Source organism: Danio rerio, chromosome 16 (genome assembly GCF_049306965.1).
Source record: "Danio rerio strain Tuebingen ecotype United States chromosome 16, GRCz12tu, whole genome shotgun sequence".
In the NCBI taxonomy this organism is placed as follows: Eukaryota; Metazoa; Chordata; class Actinopteri; order Cypriniformes; family Danionidae; genus Danio; species Danio rerio.
The window spans coordinates 8,550,001-8,567,308 of record NC_133191.1 but is presented as its reverse complement, the minus strand read 5'-3'; the positions used below and the strand labels follow the sequence as shown (position 1 = coordinate 8,567,308).

Sequence of the window (17,308 nt, the reverse complement as noted above, 5' to 3'; positions counted from 1 at the left end):
CTCTCACAAGCGCCTTTCGCGCCTGCTGCTTGGGGAATTGGGCAAGCTAAATTGGCTGTAGCATATGTGTGGGTGTGAATGAATGTATGGGTGTTTCCCAGTACTGGGTTGTGGCTGGAACGGCATCCGCTGTGTAAAGCATATGCTGGATTAATTGGCAGTTCATTTAACTGTCATGACCCATGATAAAAAAGGGAGTAAGCTGAAGAAACATGAAACACAAAATAATGACCGGCATACATTTTTATCAGGATTTACAGATGATGTCTTCTAAAATGTCATTAAACATGTCATTTATTAACTTTTAATACAGTTTATACATATTTTCAGGTATATTAGAACAAGTGTCATTTAATGACAAACTAGAATAGTACAATTTAAAAAATAAAAATAATAAATTAATAAAATACATTTTTTATATAATACAACAGGGAAAATCTGTGAACATTTTAATGACTTCCTTTTAAAGGTATTAACTGTTGTTCAAAGCGAGGGAGGAAAAAGAGTTCCCAGTAGGAAGCTATAGCTAATTTGCTAATTAGCTAATGTGTGATCCGATCTGACAGAGCAATCATTAGATCTAAATGTCAGTAATATGATTTCTTTTTTTTTATTATTATTATTTATTTAGGTAGAAGAAAAATGGCAGATATGGTCTTCCAGATGCCACTTTTATCAGATTTACCTGCATTTTTTCATGTAATGCTTTGCAAAGTTCATTTAGAATTATACAATACTTGTCAGATAAAGGCAGATGCAGACAATGCTTTTCATTGCGCACACCTAACCTTCCCCTAACCCTATCCCTCACAGTGACATCACTGGCTCCATTGAGTGCATTGTGTCTGACATTGCAAGTTCGAGACTTGCAGTTTCAGCTTGCATTATCAAGACTGCATCCAGATACTATTGGAGAAAGATGGCTGTATGTTGTTTCATTTTTACATAGCTACATTAATATGTCATGCTGAATGAGGACTGAACACTATTTCACCCACGTTATTTAAATTTAACTCTGAAGTACACACTTGCTTTTAAAGGACCATGACACCCCCAACTTTCGATTCAGGTCTACCTCAGAATTTTTTCAAAAGATGCATCACAGTGGGCGTAGAGCTCCGCGAGCAAAGGGCAGGAGTGGGCGTGGCCAGCAGAGCAGGGGAGAAGGGGGGGAGCGAACAACTGTCAGTCGGTTCACAAAATGAGACACAAACCATGCCGAGACCCATGATTTTAGAGTTTACAAAGTTAAAATGCAAAGAAATAAACAGTATGCCCTGCTAAATTTTTTATTTCATATACACATAACAACAATTTATATCATTATAAAAATAATCGTGTTCGTATAAACACTAAATGAGGACTTTTCCCCTCAATCCTCGGGTCTGAATGCAGACTCAGTGCAGCAGGTCTCTGCCCTGTCTATTTTAACTATTTTAATTAGCCCTGCTGGTAATCTGGAGGATTTAGGCAAACACAGCAGCACGGCGATGTGTCTAAATGAGAACGAACTCTACTGATAAAGGACAAAGTAAACCATTCTCCAATTCTCGTACTGCTCTCCCGACAAAAATGCTTGCAGCACACACAACTTTGCTGTATTGGCCCTAACAGGATCGCAGGGAAAAATATGCAACAAACCCCGTGGATCATGGAAACAAACAAGTAGGATTTGAAGAAACACGATATAAAGACTTTGGAGTGGCCTACACTCTTAAAAGAAACGGTTCTATATAGAACCAAAAATGGTTCTATCAAGCGCTTTATATATGGAACCTCAAAAAGGTTCTAAATAGAACCATTTTAAGGGTTCATTAAATAGAACCCCAAATGGTTCTTCGAATTCAAGTTAGATGGTTCTATTTAGAACCATTTAAGGGTTCTTTATTTAGGTAGCATACAGTCTGTGTATGCGCAGCAGGCCAGAGTCACGGTGGCAGGCTAGATTGACCATCAGGCCACCGGGAAACGTCCCAGTTCTCCCTATGGCCAGTCCGTCCCTGGATATTATTAAAACCTTTTAAAGCCAAACATGTTTTAATAATCCATAGATGAAAGATCTATACACAAAAATGCAGGCTAAATGTATTGTGAAATATTAAACCTTTAAGTATATATATATATATATATATATATATATATATATATATATATATATATATATATATATATATATATATATATATATATATATATATATATATACATATATATATATATAATGTGTGAATGATGAATTTGTGGTGGACTTCTCCTTTCGAAAAAATAACTGTCACTCTCGAGGCTCTTCACCACCTGTCCACGACAATGATTATCAGTTTAAAATAAATTACTAAATCATGAAAACATGGTACTGCACAGTCTAAATAAATAAACTGGTTATTTTATTTATTTTACAAAAAAAATTGTTAAAAATGTAAAATTTTAAGTATATATAAAATATAAGTTATATGCTAATGTGCAAACCTGAATTAAAAAATCACATTATACTGTACACTGATAAAGTTTTTGACCACAGCATTCATTTTATTAGGTTTTGACTCAAAAAGCTTTGTATATCTGTGTTATAGCTTATAATTATTTTTTAATCTTTACTAGATAATTATGTCATGAATCAAAAACTATAGAACCATTTTAATCAAAAAGGTTCTTTGCACTCAAAAGGTTCTAAATGAAACCATTTTTTGGGTAAAAGGTTCTACTGGCCAAGTATAGAACCCCAAGGTTCTATATAGAACCTCTAGGAACCTTTTTTTTTTTTAGAGTGTAGTCAAAGTCCTGACCTGAATCCAATTGAGAAGCAGTAGCATGAACTTGAAAAGGCAGGTCATGCTCAAAAACTCACCAATGCGGCAGATTTACATCACGTTTGCAAAGATGACGAGTGGGCCAAAATTCTTCCACAGATTATCAAAAAAACAAGATACAGAAAGATTACAGTTGCTTGAGATTAATGTTTTACTGTACGTTCATCAAACAAATCTAGCCTTGACTATAATAAAAAACATCATTCAAAGACATAATATTAGGATAATTATATTAATACAATGATAATAATAATACAAACATGTGTAGAATAGTGTAGTAGATTGTACTGAAAAATTAATGTAGAATATTTACATCCAGGGCGTCATCACTGCTGTAAAATGAAATAGATGTGCCAAATAAATCAAGAAGAAAAACAGATTAAAAGAGCAAATAAGAGTGATATGTACAGTATGTCACCTTCCATTAACACCTCAAACACCTTGCTTTTAAATAAAATATGTAACAACCATGTGAAGTCATATTATGACTGTAAACAGCTTGTTTGTTGAATTCTTTAGCTGTTTTTACAGTGTTATTTAGATTTTACTACTCCAGTTTGTTCCAGTACTCCATTAGTTCACCAGCAAATGATTTATACAGTATGTTTTGAATCATTAAGGCGTAGTCTGTGCAAGAAACCTACTGGAAAACAACGGCTTTGAGATATTTTCCCCTTATTTTCCCAAAACAACAAGTCTGCGCAATTCATCTTCATGTTTTCCATCTGTCTTCTTGTGTTTGTTGTGCTTGGATTGTTGCCTTCTTTAACAGTGCGATGTCTTTGCCATACTCGTTTGTACCATTTGCTTTTGCCAGTTTAACACACCATGGTGTCAGTATGTTTACTTGTTAAGAGGAACACGGTGAGTTTAAAGTAAGACACTTCATTTGCAAGAGTCTTCTAATCGTAAACAAAACACAACAACTTCAGTTTGTTATGGGGTTTCACAGTAGCTTTACGTTCAGCCCTTTCCTTCAATCGTCTGAACATTTAGTCAACTTTCCACTCTCTCTTCCAGTGGGAATTCAGACACATTTGATACTTTAGGAACTTGAAGATTTGTTAATGGTTGTGTTGGATTTGTTTTGGCAGGTGTTGCGTGCGTCTGGATCAGTGAAGGATTGAATGCTTCACTGTGTTTTCTTAACAGTTTTTTTAGATCATGTGAACTGCTGAGGGGTTTTGCTTCTGGCTTACTGTTAACACACTGCCCCAAATTTAACGATTCCTCAGTGAAATGTAATTGTTGTTGTAAATTCATTCATTCATTCATTCATTCATTTTCTTGTCGGCTTAGTCCCTTTATTAATCCGGGGTCGCCACAGCGGAATGAACCGCCAACTTATCCAGCAAGTTTTTACGCAGCGGATGCCCTTCCAGCCGCAACCCATCTCTGGGAAACATAACAATAATATGAGGCTTTATTAAAAGTAGAACACCAACTCTAACTTTTATAATAATAATATAAAATAACTTACAACTCACAATAATAACTTAAATCAATGACTTATAATCATAACTATAACTGTACATACTTGTAGAAACAATTATGACCTAAATATCTACTTGACTTCAAAGAGACATTCATTTTTTTGTGTAAGTTATTAGTCAAACAGGCCCCGACCTGTCCGCAGCAGGGTGTTACTTCTCAGCCTTGTGAAACTGCACACAAGACTTTTCTTTTTAAACACAAACATAATGGAAGTCTTTCACAGGTGCTATCTGCTAAAGTCGTAAAAATGTCAGCCAGGAGGGAGAGATCTCACAGTATCGAGAAATTGCTTTCCTGTTTGGCATCCAGACGTATAGATGGAAAGGCGTAGCATTTAGGTATATTATCATGATTCACATACTGATATTTATTCCTTGATAAAGCCTTTTGGTAACTCTTTATAATAACTACACACTTTAAATCATTTATTAAGCATTAGCATCTAGTGAATTCATCATCTGTTAAGCATTAACTTTACATTAATAAGTGTTAGTAAGCAGTTTATAACTGCAGCTACAAATGCTCTATTCTTGACTTACAAACATATTTAAAATGTGTTTAATAATCGTATTTTCATACTTAGTTAATGATTTATTTTTCATTACTAAATGAAGTATTGCATTATTTACAAATCAGTTGTATTTGAGTAGTTGAGGGTTTTTAGGATCATTCAGAATGAGTTAGTAAATGATTAATAAACTATTGAAATCAACATTTATATATCTTATTATTCAGGAATATATTAATGGTTACTGAGTATGTTAATAAATGCTTTATTAACTCAACTCCATCTAGTTTTGTGACCTAATCTAAAGCGAGGACTATTCATGCTTTATAAATCCCTTATAAATGACAATTAAAGGCTCAGTTAAATTCTAAACAAAAAGAATGACATTATTCATTTCTATTCATTTATTTGTCCCTCATAATGTCCCATTCATTCATTTTAAATAAAAAATAAATCTTTGCAACCTTATCTAAAATAAAATCACTGTAGAGTTTAAACATTGCATCTTATTATATTGTTAAATTATTATATTGTTGTTGTTTTATCCAGTTGGATGTTGTATTTTGACACTCCTGTTATTCAGCAATGTTTAAACTTTATCAAAATTGTACTTTTTAGAAAAGATTGCACAGATGTTTTGTTCATTTGATTCTGAGCCTTTAATTGTCATTTATAAGGGATTTATAAAGCATGAATAGTCCTTACTTTAGATTAGGTCACAAAACTGCATGAAGTTGAGTTAATAAAGCATTTATTAACATATTAGTTAACTATTAGTATATGCCTGAATAATAAGACATACAAATGTTGATTTCAATAGTTTATTAATCATTTACTAACTCATTCTGAATCATCCTAAAACCCTCAACTACAAATGGTTTGTAAATAATACGATACTCGATTTAGTAATGAAAAATAAATCATAAACTAAGTATGAAAATACAATTATTTAACACATTATATAGATGCTTATAAGTCAAGAATAGAGGATTTGTAGCTGCAGTTATAAACTGCTTACTAACGCTTATTAATGTAGAGTTAATGCTTAACAGATAATGAATTCACTATTTGCTAATGCTTAATAAATGATTTATAGTGTGTAGTTATTATAAAGTGTTACCAACCTTTTTAATATCTGTAAACATGTTTATTATTACACACATAATTATGTTATTAAGTAGTATAGGCTACATTATATACAGTAGGCTTAATATACATACAGATAATTTCCCAGTGCTAGGTTGTAGCTAGAAGGGCATACCGTGTGTAAAACATATGCTGGATAAGTTGGCGGTTCATTCCGCTGTGGTGACCAATGATGAATAAAGAGACTAAGCCAAAGGAAAATTAATGAATGAAAATATTAAATCAGCTGTAATCAGGAGTAACTACAGTACATTTGTTGAAGTAGAGTGAAGCTTTTCTAATAGCAAGCTACTTTTTCTAATAACTATGTCAAAATGCTGATTAAAAGTATAGTGAATATGTCAAAATATGGTTATATATTTACAAAATGTTGTTCCATTAAATAGCTTTGGAAACCTGCTTTTATTACAGCTTATAATGTAGCAAACTACCCTTTCAAAACAGCTCTATAAAGAAACGCTGGAGGCAGAGAGAGCTGTACTCTTCACTCAGGACTGTTTTTCACAGTTATTTTCCTTTTCAGCAGCCATTTCATGCTATATTTTACTCTTTACAGCTGTGTGTACAGTTTCAAGATGATTGGTGCCTATTCTAAACCTTAAATGACAGGCTTTGCTCAGTTTAGAATGGTCAAGGCTGGAACAGGAAAACTAGAGAATGGAACTAAAAACACATCAAATACAATGACATTTTCAAGACCTGGTTTTCTCATTAAAGTAATCTTAGTTTTGTATTTTAGATATAACTTTGAACTGAACTTTCTCCATTCAGCCTGGTTAATTTCCCTGCAAATCTCTGTAAAACTAAGAGCTGTGAATGATCCAGTCTACATTATAGTCTGACAATGCAGAATTTGGGATTAAACAGCACAGGCTCAATGGTAATATACACCACGGCCTACATTTTTGCACAATGCATACATTTTGTTGCACATTGACAAATACTCTAGAGGGCGCTGTTTACATTTTTGCTAATACAGTTGACCCTGTCAGGGTTCTGCCACTTTGATCTTGTAAATTCTTGTTTTGGTGGCAGAGCTCTGACACTACTCATGCCTGGTCCTGTTTCTGTCTCTGTGTGCGCGCGCGCGCCGTCATGGGTGTACGCAGAGTGTGCGCGCTGCCGCTTCATGTGGCCGCGCACGCTCTGCGTCCCTCAGACGCGTGCGCTCTTGTACTAGTGTTTGTGTTTGTTCTGTCAGCAGCGCGCTGCTTTATTCTCAGCGCCTCTGTCTAGTTGGTTTCAGTTTTGGTTGGCGCTGAGATGAAGCATGCGCGTTGCTTATGTGTGAGCGCACGGTAAGGTGTTTATCTATCGTGTGCTCGTGTCTTGCGTCTCTTATCAAAGCACGTGGCTCGGTGTTTACATTGTGGTCACGTGCTTTTGTCGTGTGCTTCAGTGTTGTGTTTGTTGTCATGAACATGCGGTTAATGAGTTCTCTCATTGGCTGCATGTTCTTGTCCTGTTAAGTGAGCGCATGGCTTGTGTTGTCTCTCTGTGTCATGCGCTCTCCCGTCTATTGTCTTGTCCCACCCTCCTTGTTAACCCATAATTAGTTAATTGTGTTCACCTGTTTGTGTGTTAATTTTCTACAGTTTATATACCCCTCACATTTGCTGTCCTGTGCCCGTTCGTCATCACATGTTGTTGTATGAAGTCTTGTCCTGTTGTTTTTCCAGTCCTCATCCTTGTCAGCCGGCCCAGTCCTGTTTGTATGTATTTCTTTTGTTAATGTTTTCCCCCTCGGGGTAGTTTATTTTGCATTTTATTTTTTGTTTATAATTTAATAAATTCCCCATTTTCCTGCACTTGAGTCCTCGCTCCTTTTTCCCCATTTCCCATCACCAACCCTGACAGACCCTCATTGATCGTGGGAGTTACATTCTAAAAAAACCCGCAAATAGGCGAAATCCGCAAAGTAGACAGCTTTTTACAATTATTATATATGTTTTAACCCTTTAACTACACCACAAAGAAAAAAAAATTGGATTGCATTTCTTAACTCCTTAAGTCGCTAGTAACAAGCTCGATGTTTTTTTTTTCAACACATCCCATAATTTCTAAAATATCAGCCTCTACCAAATGGTTGATACGTCAGTTTATGGTAAAAGTACCGGACGTAATACTTATACAATGGAAAATCTGAAAATATGAAGTTAGAGAAATTTAATTAAAAAAATATTCAGAATAAAACATTTTTGAATACTAAATCATCCTTATTTTTTGAAGTATGGCATTATTCAAAAAAGGTAATGATTTGCACTCAATTGCTTCGTACTGTTTTTATTTTTTATTTTTCTTACATTTTAAGGGTGATTAAAAGACAGACGTTTCGGCACAAAGCCTTCCTCAGTGTGTGGCAAACACAAACCGGTTGTGCACATTTGCATGTTATTTAAAATGAAATTATTCAATAATTTTTCTTTTATCCCATAGTAGTATCATTTTTGGGTCAAATGTTGTGCCATATTCACAACCCAGGCGCATTCTGAAAACGTATCACTATATACCCAATAGAATTGGCACTCTATGGCATGGCAGAAATAAGAACAGAGAGACCACTGTATACAATACTTAAAATAGGGGTATGTTTTGCTGTACGTATTAGATTCACATTATTTTTGCACACGTCCACGAGAAAGTAGGGCTTGTCAGGCAGATCACACAGAACCCGAGGCGTTTCCAGGCCACCCGAGAGACATAGACCTCCAGTGTGTCCTGGGTCTTCCCCGAGGCCTCTTCCCATGGGGCATGCCTAGAACACCTCCCTAGGTAGGTGTCCAGGAGGCATTCGAAGCAAATGCCCAAGCAACCTCAGCTGACTTCTCTCAATGTGGAGGAGCAGCGGCTCTACTCCGAGCTCCTTCCAGGTGACAGAGCTCCTCACCTATCTATAAGGGTGCGCCCTGCCACCATGCGTAGGAAACTAATTTGGACCTCTTGTATTCAGGATCTTGTCCTTTCGGTCATGACTCTTAAAGGGCATCTATGGTGAAAAATGTACTTTTCAATCTGTTTGGACATACATGTGTGTAAGTATAGTGTATATACTGTCATATTGGGGTGAAATAAACACACCCAGTCCTTTTTTTTTTTTCAAATTTAACAACATATAACAGTGGACCAATTGGAGCGGTTTTCAGATCGACCGCAAATTTACATAGGAGTGCGGTCCCCTTGCCCACCAATATTGATTGACAGCTGCGCTCATTAACATGTCTCCATAGTAATAAATAAAATCATATCGACAAGACAGGACGAGCGCAAAGCAACCGGGAATAAAAGGTTTGTTCAGTTTGCTAGGATCATCAATCATCATCAGACGTGATCAAGAGTGAGTTTTACAAGTTTAACATGTTTTAAAACAGTGCACGTGTGTAATGAAGTACAGCCATTCACTTCAGATTCACTTCATCAGCACAGCTGCATGTCTTTCTCACTGTTTCTCTGTGTGTATGTGTCTGCGCTATGTATGTGTGTGTCTATGTGTCTGACTGTCTATGCTATGTACGTGTGTGTGTTTGGGTCTGCGCTACGTGTCTGTGCTATGTGTGTGTGTGTGTGTGTGTGTGTGTGTGTCTGCGCTGTGTGTGCGTGATCTCACTGTTGCAACTCCACAAAAAACGCATCAAATACTGATTGGTAAAGTTCTTACTGTAGTATTTCCCACAAACGTTACGTGAGATCTGCTTCCTGAGGCAGCCGAGGGCGGCGATTAAGGCATGTTGCTGACAGGCACGTGGGATCGGTGGGCAGGGATGACTCGCCTTAAAGGCCCAGTGCAAAAAAAATAGCAACATCCCAGCTATAATACAGACACTTCAAACAGCTATAATAAATACTCTGATGGGTGTTTTGAGCTGAAACTTTACAGACACATTCTGGGGACACAAAATAGTTATTATAAATATGAAAAAGGGGTAACCTATATGCCCTTTAATAAATATGTAGAATAAATAATTTCCAATAAAGAATACATCTCTAATAAAGAATAAATATGTATATTTTTGCCCAAAGGCAACACGGTGGATTGGGTAAGCTAAATTGTCCATAGTGTATGTGTGTGAATGAGTGTGTATTGGTGTTTCCCGATGATGGGTTGCAGCTGGAAGGGCATCCGCTGCGTAAAACATATGCTCGATAAGTTGGCGGTTCATTCCGCTGTGGGGACCCTGGATTAATAAAGGGACTAAGCTGTAAAGAAAATGAATGAATAAATTTAGTGATTTTCAACTTAATTTGTTTGTTTCAATTCAACCCAAATATATTTTTACAACCACTTAACTGAAAAAAATCCAAGGAATCATCTTTGAATATTTTTTTTTTCAGGGACAGGGTTTCACAAAAAATGTAGACTGTGCAAGTCTTTCCACTGAGATTACAATGGAACAGACACATGTGAAAAATCCCTACCACATATGGAAAAGGGTGAAAGGAATATCCAGCATATGTGTTCAACATCTAGACTATGAATGGAATTCCCTCTGAAAACATCCCCCTGAAATCCAAACTTCTTTTCCTGTTTAAGTTTACAAAGGATTTCTCTTTGAAATGTATGACCTACTTGCTGACTTTATTGTCCCATTTGTCTTTACAAACACCTTCTCCGCTGTGTCTTGCAGGCTTTAAGGCTGTGCATGAAGCTCAGACTGAAATGTCGGTTTGTGGTGGCCTTCCTGTTTCTCTTCAGCCTGTCAGTGGCGATAATATACACCCTTCCTCCATTCCAATCCGAGCAGATCAGAGCGAACGTACGAGGCCCTCGCAATAACAAACCTAGCAAGCTATTGGAGAAGTGGTCTCTGAGACCGTATAAGAAGCTTCCAGGCAAATCCTTGAAGAACCCTGAAATGAAAGATTCCGCTAAACATCTCCTGATGTTCAGTCATTTCCATCAAACGTTTTCCTCTGGAAAAATAGCTGAAGGAAAAGCATCAACCAAGAAGCCTTCAAGCAAACAATATATGAAGAATCCAAACAAACATCCAATCAAGTCATTCCGAGGCAGTGCCAAAAGGGCGCAAGCTGTTAGACTTCGAAATAGCAGCAGCTCCAACACAACCATCCATCTCCTTCGCTCCAGACATGACCAAGCATTCCCTCATTCCGCCAGCATCCGGAGCCTCCGCCCAAATAACAAGACATGCAGGCACAAATGCACTCCAGATGGGGACAAAGTAGAGAGGATTGTAGGCCACTTCTCCGATGCACAGCAGGTGGTAAAACTGAAACAAGCCCCTAGAGAAGCAGGAGCACATGAAAGACAAGCTGGGCCCTCTGAGAGGAAGAGGCCCAAATTTAAAACAGAAAGAGAGGCTGAGGCTGGCATCAGTGACTGGTGTAAGACTTTAAATGAAAGCTGGAACCAAACCAAAGCAGAGTCTCTCCCCTGGTTCAGTGCGGATGATATAAAGAAGATGGCACTTCTCTCCAGAGGCACTGTTGTGAGTAAAGCCCGGCTTCCCGGCCATGGACAAGTACTTCAAGTCGGATTAAGCGATAAAAATGACACCTTTGCATCTGCAGGTCATCTCAAACGCTGCCAGAAAGAAAGCTGCGCTCTCATAAAACGCCCTAATGACTGGTCTGAAGTGTTCGCCTTTCACCTGGACAGAGTTTTAGGTCTGAATCGGAGCTTGCCCGCAGTGTTAAGAGCATTTCACAGTGAGATTCTACCTTACAAATACACATCTGGATCTCCCAGACCGGTGGTATGGTGGGATCCTAGCATCCAACATCTGTCTGATGCTGAGAACGACCAGAACTCTTTCTCACTCACCTGGCCAGAATATCAGGCTCTGCTCAAGAGCAGATGTGGAATTCAGGTCCCGCTGAACTTCACCACATGTGTGGGAGTTCATCATTCAGAGTGGGGGCGACTGGCCTTGTTTGACTTCCTGCTGCAGGTAAGAAACGGTGAAGAAACATAATTGTTTTTTGGTGTTCGATTTCTGATGTATAAAATTATATATTGTATGTAGCGTATGAAGTAAACTCCTAAATTATGTTGCAAAAACATTAGAAAATGTGATTATCTTACGACTTAAATCCCCCAAAAATACACACACTATTAACCATTTTTGTAAATTACACTATATTTAACTGTAATATGAAATGTATTTTACTGTAGGACAGTTATGCAGTTTGTTACTGTATTTTGAAAATTGATTTGTGAAAATTACTTTAAATATATGTAATATTTACAATACTGTAAACACATATACTGCACAGTAAATGTTTTACAGTAAGTAACTGGCGAACTGCTGTCTAATCTAACCAACCCGGGCTCATTGTGAAAACGTAGCCCCGCGGACGTTTCTGCGGACCGCGATTTACGTCCCGGGAGGTACATATTCAAGCGGTTTTTGTTTTCGCGGATCCGCAAGAGGCCGCTGTGCGCGTTTTTTCGCGTCTCGGGCGCCTCTCGGGAGCGCGTGTCGTTCGCGCCCGCGCTGTTCTCCCGCGAAAAGCCGCCGGATCGGCCGACTCGGCTTTAATCCATAATAACAAAAACATTTTAAGGTTAAAGTCCGTTTATTTCACAGTTGAAGTCAGAATTATTAGCCCCCCTTTAATTATTGTTTTTTTAATATTTCCCAAATTATGTTTAACCGAGCAAGGAAATTTTCACACAATGTCCGATAATATTTTTTCTTCTGGAGAAAGTCTTATTTGTTTTATTTTGACGTGACTAAAAGCAGTTATTAATTTTTTTAACACCATTTTAAGGTCAAAATTATTAGCCCCTTTAAGCTATATATTTTCCGATAGTCTACAGAACAAACCATCATTATACAATAACTTACCTAATTACCCTAACCTGCCCAGTTAATCTAATTAACCTAGTTAAGACTTTAAAGGTCACTTTACGCTGTATAGAAATGTCTTGAAAAATATATAGTCAAATATTATTCACTGTCACCATGCCAAAGATAAAATAAATCAGTTATTAGTAATAAGTTATTAAAAGTATTATGTTTAGAAATTTGTCAAATTCTGAAAAAAAGAAATAAAAAAAATCTTCTCTCCGTTAAATTAAAAATTAGGGGGGGGAAATAAATAGGGTGGCTAATAGTTCAGGGGGGGCTAACAATTCTGACTTCAACTGTATGTGTATTTAAATAATATAAGGGTGGGGTAGTGGCGCAGTGGGTAGCTCTGTCGCCTCACAGCAAGAAGGTTGCTGATTCGAGCCTCAGCTGTGACAGTTGGCATTACTGTGTGGAGTTTACATGTTCTCCCCATGTTCGTATGGCCTCCAGGTTCCTCCAGGTGCTCTGGTTTCGCCCACAAGTCCAAAGACATATGCTATACTGTAGGTCAATTGGGTAAGCCAAGTTGTCTGTAGTGTATGTGTGTGAATGAGTGTATGAATGTTTGTCAGTAATGGGTTGCAGCTGGAAGGGCATCCACTGCTCAAAACATATGCTGGATAAGTTGGCAGTTCATTCCGCTGTAGCGACCCCAAATTAATAAAGGGACTAAGCTGAAAAGAAAATGAATACATGTATGAATAAATAATATAGTTGACCATTTTGGTGTTGTCACATGTTATTTTAAGTTGTCCTTGTTAAAGTTTAAACCTTCATTTAGCTATTGAGGAACATTATTGAACTATATGTACTTACCATGTGGTTATGTTTAGAATCTGGGTTGCATGCAATTGTGCATAGTTGTAATTTATACAGTTTAGGGACACGTTCAAATAATTCTACTAAACCTTTTTTCCTCAATCTGAAAGTTTAGGGTGTTGCTCATTCTGAAAACGTACTCTATATACATTTTTGGAGATCGCAAATTATGTAGCCAGAAGTACCTATGGCTGCATTTCGCCTTTAAAACGAACGCTATGGGGCAGTATGACGCCGTTCCTCTTCGCAATAGCAGCTGACTGCTTACTTCGGTATGGATGACTTTCCTGCTATTACCAGTGGCTCGCAGCATACGTTGGCAGAATTGAGATGCAGAGAGCAGTTGACTACAATGACAGGGTTTAGGTCAGGTGAAGAACGGTTCTAGAAAGCAGGTATGACAAAAGCAAAAAAAGCAAAAAATAAACTAGTCAATAACAGGGTGAGAATGTGAAAACATGGTAAAAATCAGAGGGGTTTTCTTTTTCTGGATTGTGATTTAAAACACTATTGGTTGGGTTTAGGGAGGGAGGTGGGTGGGTAGATCGGTTGGACAGTTAGTCAGTCCGTCAGATGACAGTGGCCTCTGGTGGATTAACGTGAGAACAGCAGGCAAGAATGAGAGAAGAGATTGAAATTTGAGATCTCACAAAGCATACACAGCGGCTTCGGATTCAGGAAAACAAAAACTGCTAAAAAATGTACCTCCTGGGATGTATTTGGCAATCTCTAGAAATGTATATAGGGCTACGTTTTCAGAATGAAGCAATTCAAGTTTTCCATTTTTAGCACTGGCAATTTTCCTGTTCAAATCAGACTCTCTTAAAGTTGAAGTATGCGATCTTGTCAAGTTGGTTTGTAAACATCTTTTCTAAACACTTTACATATTGGTCATGGGTTAAACTGTTACACTAACCTAAATGTGTTGAGCTTTGCCTTGTTTATAGCCCAGGACAGTATTACGAATTTACCTCCTGTTGAGTATATTGTGTTTTTGAGTTTCTCAAAACTGCAACTGTGTGTATTGAGACAGAGTCTAACTCTGCTTTCAAAGCATGTCTCGAGTTGGCAAAACAAACAAACAAAATAACAATTCCAAGATGTTCAGGTTCAGGGGTCTCACTGCATTTGCTATAAGCATTCTCTGTCAACAGGTTTTGAACCAAAACCTGACATCTGCAACAAGCAGTCAAACAAAAACATCCCTTCTTGACAGAGTCATCACAGTTTACATCTCTACTAGATTAAGATGCACTGGCAAGTTTCAAACTCCAGCTCTACATTATATAAAATATAAATACTGTTGCCTTTGTTTGTCTCGTCTGCACATCTAAGCTCTTAAAATATTTTTTTTAATTAAAAAAAAAACACTTTCTCTATGAGTTCATGACCTAGTCAATCTATTCTTTAAAATCATTGATTGGAGCAGTGCTGCATGAAGTCGTTTTCTCGTCTATTGTCTAGTCCGACCCTCCTTGTTAGCCCATTATTACTTTATTATGTTCACCTGTTTGTGTGGTAATTATTTCTGCTTATATCCTCCTCATGTCTGCTGTCCTGAGCCAGCTCATCGTTGTTTGTAAACTTGTCCTGTCTGTCCAGCCCTGATCCTTGCCAGCCAGCCCAGTAAAGTTTGTTTGTATGTTTTGTTAATGTTTTCCCCCTCCGGGTATTTAATTTAATTTTTTTAATGAATCTCATAATTTCCCCTGCACTTGAGTCCTTGCTCCTTTTCCCCAACCTCCGAATGTGACAAAAGTGGCATTGGACGGGGTTGAAGTAACCAAAACAAAGACAGCCATTCCAGCTTGCAACACACATTTTCAAAGCAGAATGTCTGACTTTAGCATTGTTTTTCAGATAAACAAGAATGTTCACTTAGCATGATTCTTAAATATCTGCAAACATATGATGGCATTTTTATACTTTAGAAGAGCCAAAAACTCACATACCAGCCTGATCTCACGAGAAAACGTAAGTATTTTACGTTTTGGCAGTTTAGTGGCTAATTCGTACGAATTCGTACGAGTTCAGTCGTAAGAAAATGTATGATTTTAAAAAGGAGGCGTGGCACCTAACCCCACCCCTAACCCCAACCGTCATTGGGGGATACGCAAATCGTACTAAAATGTACGAATTAGATCGTATGAATTTGTACGAATTAGCCTCTAAATGAAAAAGTTACGAATTGCTGTGAGATTGTGTTGTACATACAGCACCTTCAAATTTCATACTTTAATCTCAATTTTCAAAAAAATACATAATAACTTATGACTGGTTTTGTGGTCCAGGGTCTCATGTAGAAATGGTGTCACGAGTTTGCACAAAGACTTTAATTCACTATGAATGATAATACATCTAATTTGGAAGATCACAAGGATTGTGATTCAGTCTCACCTCATTAGCGGGTTTAGCAGAATATTTTTACACTTGCCTTTCTTTCCGTTCTCCACTTTTACTCTCTTTATAGCTGCACTGTACTTTGGTCATTTTTCGAGAGCCATTGTTGTCATGGTGACGCTTAATTAATAATGTGAACATAGATAATAGAGGAAAAATCATGCACCCTTCCTAAAATCAAACACATTGAAAGTGACTAGGGAAAACTTTCTTTGACATCGTGATTTCACAATAATCTTTACAAATGTGCAAATGCTGACAAGTGATCTGATCAATCAGAATGCCAGTATTATTTGCTTCCCACTCTTGCTATCTGCCATAAATTGTTATACAGTGGAGCTACAGTAGCATATTAAAATCTTAGGGCTTTTCCTAAGGGAACTGCAGCACAGACAGCAAAACAAACACAAAAAGTAAATTCACACAAACACAATTAGTAAAAAGTAGAGTAAAAAAGTGAAGTCTTTCACTCATACTCGTATCAACACAAGCAAGAGGATGAAGTATTTTAAGATTCTTGATGTTGTTATCCGGGAATTCAAGTGAAGCTGTCGGCACCATTCATCATGTCTGCTATATGTCATGTAGATGGCTGCTTTTAATCAAGAAAGCACTCAACTGGAGATGTTTCAATACTACATTTCTTGTCCAATATTAATGGCCATGTATTAATTTGGATATCTGCTGATACCTGTATCAAGCATGGTTTCTGAGTCTTGACTCAAAGAAAACACAGCAAAAAAAAAAAGTCTTTTCTTTCTTAGATTTTTTGTCTTTTTTCTAGTCCTAATATCTAAAAATTCTTAAATCAAGAAGAAATTTCTAGACAAGCAAAAGAAATAAAGTGCCAAAATTTTTAAGAAATAAAAAAAAAAGTTTTAAGAAATAAAATGCCAAAATTGGGTTTTTCCTTAAAGAGGCAAATTAATTTACCAATGGATTAAGCTAAATATTCTAGTTTTTACTTTAGACACAAGATTGGAATATTATTTCTTAAAACAAGACAATATGTTTTGCTTGTCCAGCAAATTTTTTGATATTTGGACTAGAAATAGGACAAAAAAGTAAGAAAAAATACATAAAGCCCCTCTTTGATTTTTTATTTATTTATTTTTTTTCCCCAAATGGTGTTTAACAGGGCAAGGAAAGTTTCAAAGTATGTCTGATAGTATTTTTTTCTTTTGGAGAAAGTCTTATTTGTTTTTATAAATTTTTTAAACACCATTTTAAGGACAAAATTATTAGCCCCTTTAAGCTAATTTTATTTCGATTGTCTACAGAACAAACTATCGTTATACAGTAACTTGCCTAATTACCCTAAC

General features: G+C 36.9%; 1 protein-coding gene across 3 annotated transcripts in view; it reads left to right on the top strand.

The window, feature by feature from the left end:
* gask1a (golgi associated kinase 1A) overlaps nucleotides 1-17,308 on the top strand; it is a 63,352-nt gene that overhangs the window by 24,221 nt on the left and 21,823 nt on the right. For all 3 annotated transcript variants that reach the window (XM_003200134.7, XM_017351462.4, XM_073925818.1), the window contains exon 2: nucleotides 10,578-11,861. In XM_003200134.7, the coding sequence (XP_003200182.2) occupies nucleotides 10,578-11,861 (1,284 nt within the window). The remainder of the gene's footprint in view (nucleotides 1-10,577; nucleotides 11,862-17,308) is intronic.